Source organism: Chiloscyllium punctatum, chromosome 2, assembly GCF_047496795.1.
Source record: "Chiloscyllium punctatum isolate Juve2018m chromosome 2, sChiPun1.3, whole genome shotgun sequence".
Lineage (NCBI taxonomy): Eukaryota > Metazoa > Chordata > Chondrichthyes > Orectolobiformes > Hemiscylliidae > Chiloscyllium > Chiloscyllium punctatum.
Window position 1 is genome coordinate 142,869,605 of NC_092740.1, and position 22,008 is coordinate 142,891,612.

At 38.5% G+C, this 22,008-nt stretch overlaps 1 protein-coding gene across 1 annotated transcript in view; it reads left to right on the plus strand.

Annotated features, from left to right (window-relative positions):
* cenpe (centromere protein E) overlaps positions 1-22,008 on the plus strand; it is a 120,682-nt gene that overhangs the window by 21,113 nt on the left and 77,561 nt on the right. Inside the window, exons 9-16 of the mRNA XM_072589169.1 lie at positions 3,166-3,217; positions 5,228-5,315; positions 5,496-5,625; positions 8,030-8,149; positions 14,064-14,210; positions 16,321-16,429; positions 18,457-18,631; positions 19,833-19,944. Of these exons, the coding sequence (XP_072445270.1) occupies positions 3,166-3,217; positions 5,228-5,315; positions 5,496-5,625; positions 8,030-8,149; positions 14,064-14,210; positions 16,321-16,429; positions 18,457-18,631; positions 19,833-19,944 (933 nt within the window). The remainder of the gene's footprint in view (positions 1-3,165; positions 3,218-5,227; positions 5,316-5,495; positions 5,626-8,029; positions 8,150-14,063; positions 14,211-16,320; positions 16,430-18,456; positions 18,632-19,832; positions 19,945-22,008) is intronic.

Here is a 22,008-nt window from a genome sequence, read left to right on the forward strand (position 1 = left end):
AAACTTTTTTTTTAATTTGATTACCCTGTTGAACAAGAGTAAGCATTTTGCCTCCTGACTCAGGAGTTAGTAATTGAGACGTGGGATCGTACTTGTGCTAGACAATTTTTTTGCTCCTTGTGCTGGATTCAAAATCCACTTCAAAAACATCCCTCCTTGCTATTAGAATCTGTGACCTTTATTTCAGCAGCCAGTAGGTTATTTTTCTTTGAATTATTTTACAATGTGCTGATTTTTAAAACTCTTTCTCTCCACTCGCCTGAGCATAACGTTTTAAAGAAAAGAGCAAGTGTTGACTGTAGATGTCTTTTATTGTGTGAAAGCAGTCAGTGATCCTGCTCAAGCTCCACTTTCCTAGTTACCCATGTTTCTTTTTTAAATCCTTCATGGAGTATGAATGTTGTTGGCTGACCAGCATTTAATATCCTTCCTAGTTACACTTGAATGTGGTGGTGAGTTGCTGTTTTAAGCAGCTCCATCCATGTGCTGTAGGTAGACCCCTGATACCATTACGAAGGAATTCCAGTTTGGCTCTGTGAAAATGAAGGAACAGCCTATATGTTCCCAAATCAGGATGGTGAGTGGCTTGAGCGTGTGAAATTTCCAGGTGGTGGTGTTCCCATGTCTCTGCTGCCTTTATCCTTCTGGATGGAAGTGGTTGCGGGTTTATCTCCACCTGATGTCGATGACGGTGGTGTAAGGCTACTGAGCTGGGTCTCACTTGCTCCGATCACTTTTCTTTTCCTTCTGGTTTTTCTTTCTTCTTTCGTTTACTTTACCTCTTGTCACCCATCAGTGGTGGGAAGTGGGCCCAGTACAGACCTTGCAGCAACGAGTGAGCCCCTACTTGCTTTTCCAGGGCGTGCATGGGAATTGGCAGAGGTGATTTTAGTGAGATAGATCCAGTGGTGAAATAGAGCACCTAAAGGATTGGTGACTTTGGTATTGGTTGGGCCCGGTGCTGGTGGCAGCGGAAAAGCATCACAGCGACATCGAGGTGTGCCCAGGATGCGATTCTGATGGGGGGCAGTGGAGAATTGGCCCAGCAGCAGAAGATGGTGCCTGGAGAGTGACACCTTCCAACTTTGTAGGCGGCAATGAGGCTGTGGAGGCGGGATGGTGTCATTGAGCTGGCTCTGGACTTATCAAACTCCTTTTTTTTAAGCTATATCTTTCTTTTTCTTTCTTCTTCTTGGCTATTCAAAATGGTGCTGGATTGTGGTGACAGTGGAAAAGCGTCTCACTGTATTTCACTGTTTCTGTCCAAAATATGTGATAGTAAAATCATTTGTTACCTGAAGATGGATCATCCAAAGCCCTTTGGGATAGAGAATACAAAAAAATTCATCCATTGAGTGAAAAGGTTATTTCTCATAGTCTTCAGTAATCATTCTGTTATCCTGTGTCTGTGCCCATGTTTGAGATTTGCCAAAAGGGTAAATAGTTTTTGTGTCTATCCTATTAAGCCCATTCAGAATCTTGTGATATCACACCTCATTGCTCTTAACTCCAGTTTTGATAAGTGTCTAATCATAAGACAGCCCTCTCACCCCAGGGACCAGCCTAACAAATCTTTATGGTACTGCCACCAGTGCAAATTTGTACTTTTTAAATATGGAGGTCAAAACTGAATGTAGTGCTCTGGGTGTGATCTCACCGTATCGCTGCACAAAATTTCCTTGGTTTTGCCACCGAGTGCAAAAAAAATTGCACATTGGGTTTTGTAAAGTGGTTCAGAAAGCAGATGTGGTGTTGGTTACTACTTTAACCATACAAAAATGTTGTCTTTATCTGGAAACTGTAGTCAATTAAGCCCATAGAACATGATAACAATCATTGTATTTGGTGCCCTAGTATTAAGTAGAGAGTGGTAAATAGATAAAATGGTAAAGTGATACATTTAGAAGATTTATTGATTATTTTTTTGATCTTGCGTATGATGTTTAGCAATGCATGGTAAAGGCCGCATTCCTGATTTTTGTTAGTTCATGGTTAAATTGAATGTCTGAATTAGAAAATGTTGTATCTGTCACAACTGAGTGCATCACCCTGCTTGACCCAACTGCAGGTTTTGTTGGATTTTGTGGAAATAATTCTGATTTACTCTTGTCAATTGCTAATGTGTAATCCACCAGCAAGCTTCTGGTAAATTGTGAACAGGTGGACGCAGCAGTGATTCATGTGGGAGCTCACTTTTCACCTTCTACATTCTGACTGCAGTTGCTGCATTTTACCTCTTGCCCTTTTTTATTTTGTGGGTCAAATTTCATTTTAAGTCTATGAACTATTAATCTGGACTTTCACTTGGAATTAAATGTAATTCATGTTTATACACTTTACAAGAGAATGGGGCGGGGGGGGTATTCTTTAAACATAATGTCAGAACAAATCACTCGAATCTAAAAGTGAATCCAAGCCAATGCATGTTCTTCTGTGTTGATAAACGTGGGTCCTATTAATATGTGGGCCTAATCTGTTAGCAGATGACTTGCAAGTTTTGATTTGCAAATTGTTTGAAGACGCAAGTCAACTGAGCGTACTTAGAAAGTGACTTCAGGTGTAATCTTTTCCCAAACTTTTTATTTTGGGCTTATGGCTATGAGTAGCTAGTTGTCAGCACCATGCATTTATGTCTTGGATGGTTTGTGGCAAGTTCCTCCTTGAAACCAAAGCACTCTTTGCACTTCAAATAGTGGGGTATTGTTGACAGCTGATTTTCTGTAGTTGAATGAAGCAGGGTCATAATTTTGGGAGAGCTGTTTTGTAATTTATTTGGAGCAGTGCTTTCCAATTTTTTTTTTTTTTTTGCTGACTGTGCCCCATTTTGAGACTTAACTGATATAACCCTTCAATGAGATCTGATTGTGGGTTGCAGTTGACCTGAGACCAGGAAAGGATAGGCAGGAGCTGGGGCTGAATGCTGGTTTCTGTCACCGCATGACTGCAACTTTATAACTTAGAGTTCCACAGCATCCATTTGGCAACAGGATTTGTGTCCTGGTACCCATTTGAGGACCCCTGACTTGGGGGATATGTTGAATGATTGTGAAATAATATACCCAATTTTGAGTGTGGTAGAGTAACTGTTTTTCCTTTCTGAAGTGCTAATAAGCTTGCTATTTTTCTCCGTACAGACTTTAACCTGTACTTGCTATTCTTTTACAGAATTTGGTTGATCTGGCAGGCAGTGAACGAGCCAGCCAAACAGGAACTGAAGGTGAGTTGTTTTTTTTGTTTGACCAGTGTCTAATGGTTGTAACTGATTTATGCATATGCTTTAAGCTCTTCCAATTTAACTATATAACAACCTAATTACATGCAATTATTTCATTTTTCTCTGGAAAGTACAGTCTGTTGAAAACTGTCAAATCTGAACTCTCCTTGAAAAGGAATAAGCCCAAAAGTATTCCGATCTTCACTGTGGCTGATCAGTGTTGATTGTACCATATATATCATAAAAATGTCTCTTATATTGTGCTTTTATGACCACCTGTGTTTCAAGGCATTTTGCAAACATATAAGTGATTTTTTTTTAGGTTAATCAATATCGTAACTTGGGAAAAGCCTAACCTGATTTGTGCTCAGCAAAGTCTCAGAAACAGCATTGTGATCATGATGAGATTGTCTGTGATGTTGACTGAGGAGTAAATATTGGTCAGGATACCAAAGATAACTGCCCTCCTTTTAAAGTATCACATTAGGATATGTTTAGATCCATTCAAGCAGGGAGGTGGGCCTTGGTTTAAAGTTTCATTCAGCACCTCAAAAATTACAATGTTCCTCAAGACTGCATTAGGGTGTCAGCCTTGATATTTTGGCTTAAGCCTGGAGAGTGTTTTGATTATGGTAGCACACATGGCTCTGAATTCCAGCTGAGCAATGGCTGACATGTTGCACCTTCTGCCCATGTCATATACCATACTAGTCTTGGTTTGGGCACCCTGAGGAAGGAAACTCCTCTGGTTTGTATTTATAAGTATTCTGTCATATGCTCAGCAAGTCCTGCAAATTTTGCTTTCCGCTTCCATCCTAGGATATGTTACTAGAGCAACCTCACCCATTTTATTTTCTCAGTCTAATGGCTCTGTAACCTTAGTTTTAAACTCCGCCTGAGAGATTAATGGTGTAAAATTTAACAATTAACTTCTTATTGTGCTCAAAACCCATGCAATTCAATGATTTATAATTGTGCTTCTAAGATTATCCTAGAGTATAAATCTCTGGAGCATAGAATGACTGTGATAACATTTTGAAATATGTTTTGCTATGCAAGTGCAGATTCAAAGTTGGTTTCAGGTGGAGCAATGATGGTGAACAATGAAAACCTTTGTCACCTCTTTGATATGAGCATGTGATGCTGACATTTGGTTGCGTAGTTAGCTGTCACAATCCTCCGCATCAAAGTTTGTAGGACCTACTTGGCCTAAAGTGGTTCAGGAAAGCCACTGGGTGGTATAAAGAGGCCTTAAACTGATTGGTTTACTGCACGATAAAAATCATGTACAGGTTGTATCAGCAGGATGAGCACTTAGGCTGCTGGAAGGCTAAGAAGGATTTATACCCTTCAAGATGTAAAGATGTTTTTCTTTTACCTGATCAAGTTTTCATGATCTCATAAAGTGGAATTTAATGCTGTCTGCAGCGTACTAACCTTTCCAGAACTATTACCAAATACAACAATGGTTGCTGCCAAATTCCAACTGTGTGTCTCAGTGCTTTGCTTTTAAACTCCTTGTTGCTATTGGGCAATTCTTCAATGTCACATTGCCCTACTTGACAAAACTTTTGAGATGTCTAGGTTTCACTGCTTTAGTGCTACATTCAAATTAATATTTGCAAAAGAAATTGTGATCACAATTAACATCTATATTTTGGTGTAACTTTTTTCAAAGTTGGCAGTGAATAATCATTTTGTCATTAAAGCAAAATCCATAATATTTTAGCCAATGCTCCAATGAATCACTCAGCAGTGGTTACTAACCTCCTTTAACAGTTAAATATCTACAATGGTAAAGGTTTTTGGATTCATCCTAAAGAATAATCAAACCCCTGGCACCATGTGTTGAAGTATCTTTTTTCAAAAGCTTTAAAGTTGAAAGCTTACCTACTATTAGTATTTTACCTTACTTAGCATCTTAAAAATAAAATTCTACATCAGAAATGCTTTCAACTGTCATGCCTTTCTGTGTAAAAGGATATTGATTTTTTTTTTCTCTAATGATTTCAGGTGTCCGCCTAAAAGAAGGATGTTTTATCAACCGTAGTTTGTTTGTACTCGGTCAAGTTATAAAAAAGCTCAGTGATGGGCAAGCAGGGTAGGAAACTATTCTGTTTACAATTCCTGATTAGTGATTTCTTTTTTTTTTGTTTTAATTTTGGAATGTAAAGTAGTTAATGCTAATCTACAACTGGAAGCTATTTTTTAAATTTATAGGAATAGATAAGGATGTTGATGCTTTTGCATTTCTGATAGTTATTTTTTTTCTTCTGTGTAGTGGTTTTTTAAATTATAGGGACAGTAAGCTGACACGGATTCTGCAGAATTCACTTGGGGGCAATGCAAAAACTTTGATCATTTGCACAATCACTCCAGTTAGTTTTGAGGAAACCCTCAGTACTTTACAGGTAAGATAATCTTTTTGTTGTATTCTTCATTCTTCATTCCCCGACCCAACATTTCCCTTCTGACCCCCTTCCCATAAGTCCCTCCCTATAAATTTCAAGTGTTGTCAGCTAATATTCTGCTGAAAACCGGCTCAAACATAGAGCATTTAGCGCTAGAGAAAAAAGTATTTGCAGACGTAGATTTCCCAAGTCAATGCTTTTCAACCCTGTCCTGAAACTTCCAAATCCTAAATATCCTTTTTAAACGGGAATACTTGATTGCATGTAATTCTAATGACTTGAAGTGAAATAAGGTTTAGTGATAAAAGAGAGCCTGAATGTTCCTCCTTCATGGTGATCTAACTGAAACCTTTTTTTAAGAAAAGACTAGAATGCGATAAAACCTTGGTCCTTCAAGATGAACCATGACCCCTCAAATAGAAACTAGAGCAATAGATGGATGGAAACCTGCAAATTCTCCAAGTCGCAAACCATCCGAAATTTAAAATATTTGGCTAACACTTGGTCAAAATCCTAAAATTTACTTTTATCATGTGGATGTACCTAAACCACATGAACTGCAGTGGTTCATGTGCTGGTATTGCACATGATGCCTAAGAGCATGAACAATAGAATGGGCCTCTTTTGATCAGTTTGTTGACAGTCAGAGTTTTGTGCATTGCCATTTTAATATGCAGTGAGATTTTTTTGGAAGGGTTATATGATGGATTCAGTTTAAAGTTTCACATGTTTGTTGTTCCCTACTTTCAGTTGATATAATGAACTGCAGGCAACAAACTTGCAAGCAATCATGACATGAACACCACGGTTGTGCCCTCTAGCCGTGGAGGCAGGGATGACTTTGCAAGAAGAAGCACTTTATTTTTATCAAATAATATATGCCTGTTCAGTTAGGAGGCATTCCCTTAATGCTGTTGGTTGTTGTAAGTTGACTGATGTTTCAGTTTTGGTACATGACGCCAAAGCTTAAACAACTGGATGTCTTATTTTGTAATGCACTTTGCAGTTCATGCGCACTAACCATACATATAACTTTAATAATTGTAAAGAAGTATATTAAGGAGTCTTCAAATAAGGATGTTTTATAGGAGTTGCGTCAATAACCGAAATTGGAGAAAAGCATGTAATAGAGATACTCATTCATTTTATGCTCACCTTTCCTTGATAAATAATTTTGATACCCTAAGCATTATTGAAGACAAACATTCTGCTGATCCAGGTGTGGTCTCCTCTATATTGAAGAGATCAAATTCTGGAATAATGAATACAGAATAAGTAGTTGAAAGAAGTCCAAGTGAATTGCTGCTTCACTTTGAAGGTCTATTTTAGGGCCTTGCATTTGGAGAAGAAGGGAGCTTAAAAAAAAAGTTAGCTCTTTGGTGTTTGCATGGACGAAAGGAGGGGTCAGAGAGTAAAGGACGAGTGAAAAACTGTGTTGAGTGAGGGAACATTCCCTTCACGTTCGTCTCTAGTTGTAAGGCAATGCTTTTAACTCTAACACCAGATAGACAATGCAAGCTTCAAATCTCCAAGTCATAACTGCAGATGGTAGTGTGTATTCCTTTGGCCGTGGAATGTTCTATACTTGTATTGCTGTCTCTTTTTCTCTCCCTCTTGCTGCATGCTAACAGTTCTCTTCAGAGGTGATAACTAGTCCATGTTTGCCTAATTTTCTAGGAGGTGCTGGGATGTAAACAGTGATGGTGTCGCAGGTTTAAGGAGCCATGTAAAAATATGTGTAAAACATTGAAACAAAAATGGAAATTTTGTCCACTAGGCCTCCTGTGAAGTCCAGTTTCTGAAACACCTTAGCATTAGATTTTTGTGATTGAATTAGATTATGTGGATTGTTGATGATTTCTAACTATATGGTATCATATTAACAATTTATGCATATTTAAAGTTTTTTTAAATTCCTTCTGGGAATAAGGTCCTATGAATCACAAATAATTCAACTATCTGATTTGTGTTGATTTTTGGAGAGAATCTTTTTTGAAACGGGAGTGCTTTTGGTGATTGCAGTCCTGCTTCTGAGGTGGAAAGCCTTGGTTTGGTTTAGACTTAGATGTTATTGTCATGATGAAGTCCCATTCCAGACCTGTTGGCTAAGAATGAACCCAGTGACTGGCACTGGTAAGCCGAATGCTTTGGTCCTGCTCCCCAACCTGGATAAATGGGTGAGGTTAGCAACAGCAAGAGATGTTTCTAAAAGTAAAAGATGGTTAATATGAAAGTGTGATTAGCTGGCATTGTGGTGATCTCATTTAATATGGGAAAAGCTAAAAGAAAGTACTGGATAGAGTAAGTTCTGTCATAGAAGAAGGTTAATGTGCACACCTGGCACCCCACCACCGTAACACACACACTAACCAAATCCTAGCACGTGATATATTTTTCTTATTAGTTTGCAAGTACTGCCAAATTCATGAAGAATACACCTCATGTGAATGAAGTGATGGATGAGCAAGCAATGTTAAAACGATGTCGGAAGGAAATAATGGATTTGAAAAACCAACTGGAAGAAGTAAGTTAATACTAATTGCGAAATGTTGTCCATGTTTGCTTTTTTCAACTTGGTATCGGAAGTAACAAAGATTTTCAATGTTCGTGGAGTTCTGTTGGAAGTGAAGTTTTCCAAAGATTTGGATGAACAAAGAATCATTGATAAGAAAGCAAAATTGCTCATAAGTGGTTTACCCAACCCAGTAAATCTAGCTGTCATTGTTGCACATGATTATATTTTTAGTTGCCATTCAGTTGCATCTTTGAATTCTTTGATAGATGTTTACAGTTGTTAAATAATATTATTTAAATTTATCTTGCCACAGACTTCCATTTGTTAAATTTGTTAGCTGAGTTTAGTTGCTGTGTTCTCAGCTGACTTTGAAGGTCAAGGGTTCAAGAACCATACCTGAGGTTTTCTGCGATCAAGACTAATGTTCTGAGACAGTAAAGAGGGAATGTTAGCTTGAAAGGTTTTTTGGCTAAGATATCAATCTGTGGCCAAATCTGACCTCACACCCAATGTTAATAGTCCTTTTGGTTTCCTAGCCACTGGTTATCCTTCTGGAAATATTAAAACGTCGGGTAATCTACTTGATTGCTATTTCCGATCTTGCTGTGAGTAAATTTAACTGCACCACGTTCCAAACATAACATTACTCGGCATGTCAGCTCAGAGCGTAGTATCTGTTCTCATCTGTTTACGTTCTGATATGCCCTTTACCTGGGGACCATCTATTAAGTTGATTTTAGGGCTCTTATGATGTTCTGAGAGCATCCCTGCCTCTGTTATGTGGCCTATGTTCAAATATCATCTGCTCCTCAGCTGTACCATAATGCTTCTGAGCAGGTTGCTGAAAACAGTTGATTCCAGTAAGGCTGTTTGATGGTCGTGGATTACTGTTAATTTAATTGCTTATAAACTCAGTTGCAGATTTCCTTGTTCTCTGTTCTCCTTTTCTGTCTCCACCATCTCAATCTAGTTCACCATCCATCATCCTGGTAGTCCACTGAACAAAAATAGTGGACCTATCAACTTCTGATTTGTTAGTCTACAGTAGACCAGGTGAGGGAACAAAACCCTGTTTTGAGGGAAGTATAGATCTATCAAGGCTATGCTTGCCACATGTCAGTTATCATCCATTATGATCCAAATTTGTATCTTTTTGAAAGAAGTTGCTCTTGAATGAACCTTCCTGATTGCACTGTGTCCACATGAGCCTTGTTTCTTTGATTTATCTCATTGTGAATTTACTTCACCTTAGTCACTTTTATACAAGCATTTTAACTCGAAGGAGCACTGAACCTGTCTTTTAAATGGCTTAATGTTATCAGAATATCCCAAAATGCTGTCAAAATGGAGTCATTGTTGTAGATCAGGTACATTCAAGGATACTGACTGATGTTAGGGTGGCAGAATTTTATATGATAACTAATATTCAGATGATAAGTTACCCAACACTGCAATGGGATGTATGACTGCTAGTTTTGGTGTGAAAGTTAAGGGGTTAGGATATGTGGGACTTTAGTTTAATATCTGTCCTCCTCCACTCAAACGAAGAATGTGGGACTTGCTATCAGAGTGATTTGAAGTAAACCATATAAGATGCATTTTAAGGTGAAATTAGTTAAAAATGCATGAAGGAAACAATATATTTAGATGAAAAAGACAGCAAGAGGCTCAATTTGATAGGTCCATAGATTATAAAGAAGAAACTAGAGTAGGCCATCTGGCCCCTTGAGACTGCTCCATCATTGAATAATATTATGGTTGATCTGATTGTAAGCTCAAATCCACATAGCTATCTATGCCTGATAATCTTTCACCTACTTAGCAAGAATCTATCCAACTCTGAATATCCTCTTTGGATGTTGTTAATGTTGAAATTCACTGCTTCCAGTACCTTTTTCAAGAAAAGTTTAGAAAGAGAATTGCATTGTCTGTTTTTAAATTGATAAAAACTCATTTTTAAACAGTGACTTCTAGCTCTAGATTCTCCCATAAGAAGTAGTATCCTCTCCACATTCGTGTCAAGACTCCCTCAGGATCTTGGTTTTGCAAGACAGCAACCAATTGCTCTTGTAAACTCTAGAAGATGTACAGACACTGAATTGCAATCTTTCCTGTGAAGGCACCTCATTCATTTCATGTATTGTGTTAACCTTCTCTGTACTGCTTCCAACACACAGATCCTTCCTATTTAAAAAAAAGACCATTACTATACGGTCATCTTTAGATGTATTCTCACCAAGGTCCTGTATAACTGAAGCAAAACTTCTAACTTTTTAGTGTATTGTTCCCTACATGAGTGAAAACATTCCATTTGCACTTTGAATTACTTGTATACTAATATTCCACGTATTGTGCAGTAGGTCCTTCTGTATTGCATAGTGTGAAATCACACTCCATTTGGATATTTCTTTTTTTTCTTTTTCTGTTAGAATGGACAAATCATATTTTCCTATAGGTTAAGTAAATGAGCAAATGAAATATAGTATCAACATCTTTGTACCTTCCTTATGCCCTTCTCAGAAATTATTTTCCTACCTATCTTCATATTACAGAGGAACCTCTATTATCTGAACAAGGTGGGCGGCACTATTTCATTCAGATAATTGATTATTCGGTTAATCGATTCAATGCCTTTCTTTTGGGGCAAGGAGTTTTCAATTCAATCTGCTCCCCATTCAGGAGACAAGCAGCAGCACAGCCCCAAACATCAAACAACGCCCCCCCAAACCCCATCCAACACCGCTGCCCCGTCCAACACCAGCCCGCCCACAACACCAACCACTGCCCAGCCCCAAACCCTGTCCAACACTGCCCCTCACCGCCCCCACCCTCCCGGCCCCAAACCCTGTCCAACCCCATTTCTCCCACTCCTCCTTCCCCTTCCCCACCCCCCCAACCCAATGCTGTCAACCACCCGCCCCATCCAACACCGTACCCCCGCCTGTCCCCAAACCCCATCCAATGCTGCCCCCAACGCCGTCCACCGCCCACCCACAAACCCTATCCAACACTGCCCCGCCTGCCCCCAACACCATCCACCACCCATTTCCCCCCCCCCCCCCCCACCTCATCCAACACCGCCCCCCCCACCCACCCCCCAAATCCCATCTAACTACACCCCCCAGGGCGACCCCTGTCAACCCCCTCGCTGGGCAGCCGGACTGGACACCAGCGACAAGGTGGCCGCTGCTGCTGCTACTACTGTTTTTTAGGGGGTGAGTCTACAAATAACACGCGCACACACACGTTTTACTGCAACCTTTTGACAGGTTCCACTCTACTCTGTGCAGGACAATATGGGAGGGATTATCTGGAGAAGTGGGGTTTAGGGTACATGCCTGTGTAGAACTTCAGGGAAAGTGTGGGAAGAGAGAGAGAGAGGGTGTGGGAGGTCAGTCATTTGGAGACAGTGCCTGTGCTCCCATCAGTCCAGGATTGTTCATGGCAGCAATTTTAATCACTGTAAACAAAAAATGCGATCAGTGTTGGACGCACGTATTTGTAAAGTTTCTGTCTATCCAAAGATCTCCTTTGGAAAATCCAATATTCGGATAATCGAGGCTCCTCTATAAGCAAATTCAGCAACCATATCGTTGGAACTCTACATTGAAATCACTTGCATAAATCATCAACGTGGGGGCCCTTTCACTGGTTCCTGTGGAACACGAGTCATAACATCTCGACTTGAAAGAGACCCATTCATACTTACGGTATTGTTTCTTGTTAGCCAGCAAATATTCAATCTATGCTAATACGTTGGCCTTTATACCAAACGTTCATTTTCCTTGTGGCATCTTATGTCTTTTAGAAATCTAAGTACAATACATCCACAAGCTCCTTTGGTCCATGGTGCATTTTACATCCTTAAATAAGTGAGCTTGGATATAATCCCGTATCTAAGAATCATCAAAAGTGTTCACAATATTCCAAATGCCATCTGACCAGAGCCTTATACAGCTTCAGCAGTGCATATCTGTTCTTGTATTCTAGCCCTCTTGATAATGCCTTCCTAACTGCCAACTGAAACTGCATGTTAACTTTTAAGACAATTGTGAACTAGGACTCTCAAGCCCCCTTGTGCTTCAGATTTCCAAAGCCTTTCACCATTATAAAATAGTTTTACTTTTATTCTTCCTACTAAAATGCATAAGCTCTCGCTTTCCCACATGTTTTTCTTTCCTATCACTTCTTCGCCCACTCTCCTAGTCTGTCAAATTAATCCAGTAATTCAGATCAGTCATGACATAACTCTGAAGCAGATAGGACTTGAGCCCAAGCCTTCTGGCCCAGATTTCAGGACACTACCTCTGAAGCATAAGAACCCACCTTGTACTTGTATCTTGGTAGTCATCATTTCCACATTGATTGTAACAATGTTCTGAGCTCCCTAGGTTGACTGCTTCTTTGGTGTATATGTTCAGTCGCTCTCCATTCATAACACACTGAGGAGGTACAAAAGTTCAGTTATCTGCATCTTGTGGCAATTTCCTATTTAAAGTCACTTTATCTCGCTGTGATTTCTTCAAATTTATCGAAAGATAAAGGACTCCATTTACTGGGTGGTTTAGTGTTTTGAATCACAGTTGTTTGAGTGACATGAGAATAGAAGTCTGTAAAAGTGAATAGCTTTCACCTAGAGAAGCTGGTAAGACATTGGAAAGGCCAGTGTGTTTGCATAACCTCTGAGGTAATAGCCAAAATAAATTTTGATTGGGGTTTGATATTGTAGCATGCTCAAAATATCATCAATCCTATTTTATTGAGCATTAAATGTGGACCTTTACATGACATGTTATGATGGCATAATTCCCCTAAAGTTATTGATTTCAAGTTAAATACTCATCTTGACCTTTTTTAATATTTTTGATGCTTTTATCATTTTCGGGGCAGTGTCTAACTTGCAGAAGAAGATGACACCTGCTACCAACTGCATTATTGCCAAATTTGATACTGAATGAGTGAAACAGCAAGGTATGGGGAAGATACAAAGAGACTATAAAGGGATATTGATAGATTAAGTGAGTGGGCAAAAAAACTAGCCGAATATAACATGATAAAATGTGTACTTTGGCAGGAATAATAACTGAAGAGATACCAAAATGCTGTAGCACTTAGATGAGAGCATACTTAAAATACTGTTGCAATTTTGTCTTAAAATGGGTTGCACTTACTGTGGAAGCAGGTCAAAGAAGGTCCGTTAGACTGTTTCCTTGGTTGAAGTAGCTGAAGAAGGAAAGTTGAGTTTGTTGGACTTATTAGACTTTAGGCAATAATAGATTTTTAGGGGAATTGACAGTGTTGATGCAAGAATTTTCACCGTTAGAGGGAACCATTTTCAAAATAAGGCCTCTCTCCAATCCTGAGATTTAGAAGGAGGAATTTCTCCTCTCTGATCTGGGTCTGGAATTCTCTTCCCTGAGAGCAGTGTGAGCTGTGTCATATCCTAAAATGTTGATTTGGGGGGTGGGGGGAGGAGAGAGGAGAGGGGAGGGGGAGAGGAGAGAGAGGGAAGAGGTGGGGAGAAAGTGAAGACTGTAGATGCTAGAGATCAGAGTTGAAAAGTGTGGTGCTGGAAAAGCACAGCTGGTCAAGCAGCATCCAAGGAGCAGTACAGTCAATGTTTCGAGCATCAGGAACCAACATCGTTCCTGATGAACAGCTCATGCTCAACATCGACTGTCCTGCACCTCGGGTGCTGCTTGACCAGCTGTGCTTTTCCAGCACCACACTTTTTTCCACTTTCTAACTCCATCTTATCTGTCAAAAATCTGAACAGAGACAAGAGAAGGGAGGCTCCAAACAGGAAGGTGGAGTTAAGGTGGTGATATTTTTGAATGGGAGAGAAGGTTTAATGAGCTCAATAGCTTATTGGTCTTATGATCATTTGTGTAAAGTCCTGAATACTTTTTTTTTTGTTGTGCAGCTCACCTCAGAGACTCGTGTTCAAGCAATGGAGAAAGCTCAACTATTGTCAGAAAAGCATATCCTTCAAATGGATCATGAACAGAAAATAAAGAACTTGACAAGAATGCTTGTCAGAGTTTCAACTGATGATGACCAAGAAACAAAGGTAAGTATCTTTTTTGAACCACTGTCTTGCTTAGTCGATTGTCTAAATGATTTCTGGGGATTAAACTTCAAAAGTCAAATTCAAGAGCAAATTGTTATTTGAGGAAATGGTGCAAGTTCTGTCTGTAGCATTAACATTGAAGAAACCCAAGCACTTAGTAATAGAGATCCCATGAGCACTGAAATTCCACATCCCTATTCAAGTTCAGAGATATCCTCCCATGATGTGCTAGTCCAGCTTGTATGATACTTACATGTAAATTATGATGGTGTGATGAGGTAGTTGTTCAAACTCCAATAGGTCTTGGCTGGAGAGCAATGTTCAAAATGTTTTAAGTATAAATAACGAAAGGTGCTAAGGTACATTTTGAGCATGTGTTTTAAGAATGCCAAAAAAAAACTTGAGGCTGATGGATAAGAAAAATGGGTGAAATAAATTAAGGGAATAATGTATTTCTAACAATAACTAACTATCTGTAGAAATTAGATTCCACAATTTAATTATTCCCTTCTGGGCCAGGAAGGTTAAGTAATATGGTGGAAATACCAAACTTGCCAACAGAAAGATGATGAGCTCCTGCACAAAAGTCCCAACTTTGCTGTACAAAACTCTAGTGTGGCCACGCTTGGAGTATTGTGTACAGTTCTGGTCACCACATTATAAGAAAGATGTGGAAGCTTTGGAAAGGGTGCAGAGGAGATTTACTAGGATGTTGCCTGGTATGGAGGGAAGGTCTTACGAGGAAAGGCTGAGGGACTTGAGGCTGTTTTTGTTGGAGAGAAGAAGGTTGAGAGGTGACTTAATAGAGACATACAAGATAATCAGAGGGTTAGATAGGGTGGACAGGAAGAGCCTTTTTCCAAGTATGGTGACAACGAGCATGAGGGGGCATAGCTTTAAGTTGAGGGGTGGTAGATATAGGACAGATGTCAGATATGGTTTCTTTACTCAGAGTATTAAGGGTATGGAATGCTTTGCCTGCAACGGTAGTAGATTTGCCAACTTTAAATACATTTAACTCGTCATTGGACAAGCATATGGACGTACATGGAATAAGTGTAGGTTAGATGGACTTCAGGTTGGCGCAACATCGAGGGCCAAAGGGCCTATACTGCACTACACTGTAATGTTCTATGTTAGTTCAGTAAGCTGAATTGGCAATTATGTGCAAAACGTGAAGGTTTTTCAAACTCAAGGAAGAGTGAATTATCATTTTTTTTGGCTAATAGTGAAGTATTATAAATTGTACTGTAACCTGCAGTTGAATCTCTGCATAAGATATCACAAGTTGCTGAATAATTTATATTGGTGAAACTGGGTGGCTAAAAATGATGTATTTGATTTTGCTGACTCAGTTTTGACTCCAGCTTATAAAAAATCGATAATGTAGGCACAAACTTAGAAACAGTGCTGGTGGAGAAGCAAAAGTGCATTGAGCAACTTGTTTTTGCTTACGAAGGCCACAGAGCAGGAATGCAAAAGTGATGAGCATCGAGGAGTGTGTGGAGTCACAAATCACAAATATGAACAATGTTTAGAGTAATTGTGTGTAGTTGAGCTAAGGGCAAAGAATACAATCGTATCCAGAGCTGGACAATTCAGGAATGAAGTCCGGAAAGGATACTGAAGTTCGGAATACTGGATTAGTCTCAAAATTTGTGAATGCAGGATAACTTAAAATTTTCAAACCTTTACCTTTTGTTAATTATGACATGAGACTGAACGAGCAATCAGTATCTCTGCTTACACCTTTCAAATGACTTGGTGATCCATCTGACTCCTAAAACGTCAACCTATTGGTGCCATTGTCTGAACTTGCTGAGTCATTTCTGTTTGACTTGGAGCCACTTCTTAAAATCTCGTATGTATGCAACAGAATTATGTCAATGTTATGGTATAAGGTGAACTAGCATTTATTTTGTCATGTTGACTTTATGGAGTCATGAGGTCAGTGTTGTGTGAAGTAATATCCAAAATGCTCTATTGGAAGTTAATTAGGGAGGACTGATGGGAGCGTAAGAAATGAGTTATATATGCTGCCAGGCCTGGATAGGAAGAAAGTATGTATGTTTTAACACTTCCTATGATAGCTCTCCATATTTCTTTTTAGGCCAGAAGAAAGAGGAGGGTTACCTGGGCTCCTGGAAAATTGCGAGCTAGTTTTGACTCCTCTGCCAAAATGATCAAGTTGGATAAAGTCAATCAAGAGTTTGATGAAGGCAAGTTTGATAACCAGTAATGAGATACGAACTTTGTCAACCAATTTGATTTTGAAAGAATAAATTCTAGACCGGCATGTTTTCATAAGACAAAACTTATCGCTCATTGATATTTATTGCTTAAATCTGATATAGTGTGTAAGCTTAGATGGAAGGAGGAATCGTGGTTGCTGGATCTTGCAAGATTCTCTTGAATTATTGGACCAAGAGCAGTTTCTGTTCAAAAGTTATTGTTGAAAGTAATCCTTCAGTGTCATACTCTGAGTAGTACGCATTTGCATATTTCTTGGCGCTCAATGTTGAAGTTTTCTGACGAAACTTGACAATGAGGACAGTGGATAAAAGGAAAAACTGACTGACTGACTGGGTTAAAATGAGAAAATAACTTTTATGAAAGCAGGGAACCAGTACTTACCCAAATGTTTTGTTTCAATTCCTGTGAAACCAAGAAACACAAGACATGGGTGTAAGAGTAGGCTATTTGGCCATTTGAATTTAGTCCACAATTCAGTAAGGTTATAGTTCATCCTGTTTTGAATTCAGCTCCACTTTCTTGTTTGTTTACATCCTTGATTCCCTTGTTTATCAAAAATCTATCTGACTGAGCCTCAATAAGTTTAAAGATCCAGTCTTCGCTACCTTTTGGAAAAGTGAATTGTACGTACTTGTAGCCCTTGCAAAAAAAAAACTTCCTCCACTGTCTTAACGTGGAATTCTCTTATTGAAACATCTTCATGGTATCATATATCTCTCACTACCATATCACCTCCATCCCCCAAGTACAAACCTTTCATCCTTAAAATGTGTTGTGCAAATCTTTTCTAAATTGCTTCTAAAGAACGCTTAACATTTTTTCCAATGGGATGATCAAACCCGTACACAGTTTTCCAATGCGATCTCTCAAATTTCCCACAGAGTTTCAGAAAAATCTGCCTATTTGTATATTTAATTCTTGTTGTGTTAAATATCAACATCTCATTTGTCTCCCCCAATACCAACTCTCTTGCTGATTCACATGCCAATGCACCCAAATCTCTCTGCTTAACCAAGATTGTTTATAAAATCTGCCTCATTGCACATTACCAGACGCAATAGCTTGATCCTCGATCTAGGTAACTTCTGAATAAACATCATGAATTGTTCCACCTTCTTCATACCTTTTTGCCAATTTGACCTTTTAAAGGTATTTTCTAATCAAATCATCCAGATATAACTACAAATCTCTGGAGCAGGTGGACCTTGATCCCAGGCCTCCGTATCCAAAGCAGCAAGATCTATACTGAGCTAAAGCAAAGACCCTGGCAATGAATCGTTTGGGAGGCACCTACTGCATGTCTTTCCTCAAAAAGCATCCATTTATTACGCACACTTTCTCTAATTCCGATCTTTTAGTTAATCACAGAATGACATACTGTCTCTTGTTTAAATCTTTTTTATGTGGTACTTTATCAAATGTCTTTAGCATCCCCATATATGCAGGGATTATTCTCTCAGCTACTGCTGTCTCCACCTTACCTTCTACAGCATCCTAAAGTGGATCCTATCCAAACTGGGTAATTATTTATCCCTGATCATTTTGTTGCCATAATTGTTTGAATTTGATTCCCTCATGCTTCCATTGTTTAAGTATTAAGTTCCAATCTAATCATTATATTTGGTGATTCCTAAACTGTTATGTTTTCTCCACCTTTATTTTGCTTCTCAGTGCTTTTGGCTTAGTTTTGTGTTTACCACTTCTGCGTGCAACATAATCTCATAAGGAAAGCTTCAGGTTATTCATTGTGTTCCCTATTTAACAACATATATCCATGTAAATCAATCCACTCAAACTATTTAATATGCCACAATGCTCCCCTCGTTCCTTCTTACTGTCTTTATCCTTTGCCCCATCCTGCATTAATCTAGCTTATAGCTCTGAGAGCAATTCTGTAGAATTATTTCTGTTAGGAAGTCTGAATTTACCCAGATGTTCCAATGAACACTAAAAAAAATTTGTTTCTGAGATGTATTTTTTTGTTTGGAACCAGATGACGATGAAGATGACCCTTTTGATGTGGACAGTACTTGGACATCTAAAATTATCTCAGAGTGTAATAGTTCAATCACAACAAAAAGAGGTGGAAGTTGTGGTTTCCAGATACCTCCATTTGAAGATTCTCTTTACTTTAATGAACAAAGCAGAGTAAACACGAACTGTAGTAGGTAAGGCATGTTTGTGTTGTGGACAGTAAGGCGGTTGTTTTCTAGATTGGTGATCATTATGTTGACAAATGTGCTTTTTATGTTCTTCATGGTTTTCAGCATTTCAGTAGGGACTCGAAATTTATAGGCCAAAATTTGCAAGAACTGCATTACTTCCATGTTGATGCCAGGTTTTATACATACATGTCAAACTTTCAGTCTGATCTACTGCTGAGCTGCCCATTAGCAATGTGGTTTAGGCCAGTGTTTCTCAAATTTATTTTTCTTTGAATGGACTTTTTAAAAATAGATTATTATCACCAATTCCTACGACACAAAGTAAAATATAATAAGCCACTTGCCTATTTATATTTGAATGCACAGTTCATTGGCTGAAAGTTTGCAAGGACTGTCCAATTATAGTGATTGCTTGTATGACTGGAGGCATGAACAATTTAATCTTCCCTTCAGCAGATGGTAAGATGGAAACAGTTCACTCCATAATATTGTCTGCTTGTGGAGTGATGCTCAGGTGTGCAGCTCCTATTAGGAACAGTGGCATCTTTTCAAGCATGACCTTGCCTAACTGCAGCATGTTTCAGAGCTCTTTCTTCCATTATTATTTATTGATTTGAGTACTTGAATTTTGTTGACAAACTATTCAGTGTTCTGACATGGGGATGCCACCAGGAAAAGCTCTGGTTTATCATCAGTACGAACCACTTGACAAGATTGAGATGGGCTCATTCCTTCCTTTTTTTTTTAATGAACCTACCCCAGTGAATCTATTCCTATACCTTTTTTGAGGCTTTTTTTGTCTTCATGTTCCCAATCAGACAGATGCCTTGCTTGTTCCTGAACTATTTTTGCCACAGGACCAGTTCAACAATGGCTTCCCATTATCTTGCTGTGGACCTGAAAATATCTATGATTCTTTTAGAATGGCAGAAGACGTCTGAGTTTCATTACTAGTTATCTTTTTATTTTTGAGAAAAAAAGTTACTTTGGTTGAATTAACCTTTAAATTCCAAAATTTGGAGACACATAATGTAAATGAAATGAATCTTCAAAATGTAATGAAAAAAATGCATTTGGGTTTTTAACTTGGAATTAACTTGCAAGTTAAGTGTGGTAAACTATGGTTTCACTAATTCTCCATCAGCTTTCATTGATACCTGACATAAAGTGCCATTATTTCAGAGATATTCAATTTATTACGCAGTTTGCTGTATGATGTATCTTCAAAGGATGAATTGGAACAAAGGATTTCTGAACTGGAAAAAGAACTTGAAACCCTAACAGAAGAGAGAGAAAAAGAAATAAAAAAGGAAAAGGTTAGTGACTGTAAAGCCTATTGAGACCTTCAGTAAATTCCCCATTGATTCTGTGAAAACAGGGATTTTTTTAATCCCATGCATCTTCTATCAAGTGAGGAAAGCTATTTGATGCTGATTTGAGGAAAGATGTTAACCATCTGTTTTGATTACTAGACCACCATGAACAAAATTTTACATATTATACAGGCAAACTGTGCAAAATGAGTTCTACATACACCATACAAATTCTTACAGTTATAAGCAGTTTTTTTGCGTTGTCTGCCCATTGAAATGAAACTGAAGCTGTAAGGATAGATTTATGTGGGAAAAAGAATTAAGGGTGCAACCACAGTTACGACTTCATGGCTGGAGTTAATGGCATGCTTTTGGGATAGCATAGAAGGATTGAAAATTGTTGGTTACATTATCCACAATCTGAAAATGACCATTCCTCTCACTTGATGCCTGCAGCCAAGATGTGTTATGCTCTTCAAAACTAATATTGTCTCTACTGACAAATATAAAAAAAGGCACTTTTTTTATATTCTAAAAGTTAGCACAGTGTTTGTTCATTTGCATTCATTGTGCCTAAGGGTTGTACTCAGTACTATATTTCCTCCTCCACTTCTACTATCTCCTGCAATCCCTTCAGCTGCATTCACAGTTCTGTTTGTACCTCTGTTACTTTTTGTATCACTTCTGTGGTGTTTGGTGCCTGTTCAAGATAGCTAAGAATACTGCAAGTCATTGGTGCTCGGTGTAAATACTGTTCCATTCTCTGATCTCTCCAGTTCAATAAGACTCTGCACCATTGGCATCTTGCTGTTCAGGCGAAGTGTATATTTTTGATAAAGCTAGAATAAAATTAAAATTGAAGAAAAAGCTTAAGTGTACTTTGCAAAGGAGATGAGGTTAAAGAGAACATGAGTTAAAGTTTTTAGAAAATGTAGTTAGGAAGGCAAGAACTAGAAAACTAATTTATCTGTTAATAAAATGCAAGTATTGTATAGGCAAATAGCAAAATAAAGATCAAGGTAGTGTCACAAATAGGTATATTGGCTCAGACGAGCAGGAAATGACATTTAATTTGCCATGGTGTTCAACAGGTTTGTTCCCAGTATGAATGTGATGTTACAAGATTAGATAAAAAGACATTTAAGAGAGAAAAGGGGGAGGTGTTTGATTAACGTCAAACCTGGGGCCAAATGTTATATCTGTATGGATTGTATCCACACTCTGAAAATAATGCTAAAGATTTGAAAGCTACTGTTTCCACAATTAATGAGTGAAGTGGGGCAAGTTGAGGGAACCAGAATTGGCTTTATGTCAGTATTAGAAATAAATAGCGGAATTTCATTCAGAGATGTATAGAGAAATATAGAAACCTGAAACAGAACAATTGTTGAGTTGAATCTTCAAAGGCAAAGCTATGGTTTCCTAACTTGGTGAACTTTTTAAGAAATAGTATCTACAATTAATTCTGTGAATGTAACATAACTGGATTTTTAAAAGGCATTTCATAGGTGACATGTAGTAAAATCAAGTGAAATTTGGAGAAGTAGCAAAATGGATATATAAGTTGGCCACAAAACAAAACAGAGGTTAAGTGTCTTTAATTTATTTGGTAGAAGAGTGAAAAACGGTGCACAGAGATTGCAAACAGTGACCTACAGTGGTCATTGTGTCAATGTGGAGGTGCTGGTGTTGGATTGAGGTGGACAAAATTTAAAAATCTCTCAATACCAGGTTATAGTCCAACAGTTTTAAGTGGAAGTACCAGCTTTCAGAGCTCTGCTCCTTTGTCAGGTAGCTAGTGGAGCAGGATCATAGGACATAATTTATAGCTATAAATTCTGTGTGCTATGATCCTGTTCCACTAGCTATCTGATGAAGGAGCAACACCCCAAAAGCTTGTACTTCCAAATAAACCTGTTGGACTATAACCTGGTGTTGTGATTTTTAACATTGTACCAAAAATAAGTTAGACAGGAGTCCCAAGTACAAGCAATGCACTTTGGAAGAAGTAACAAGACAAGGGAATACTCTATGGTTGGACATGAAGAGGCTCAGAGGGACAATGAA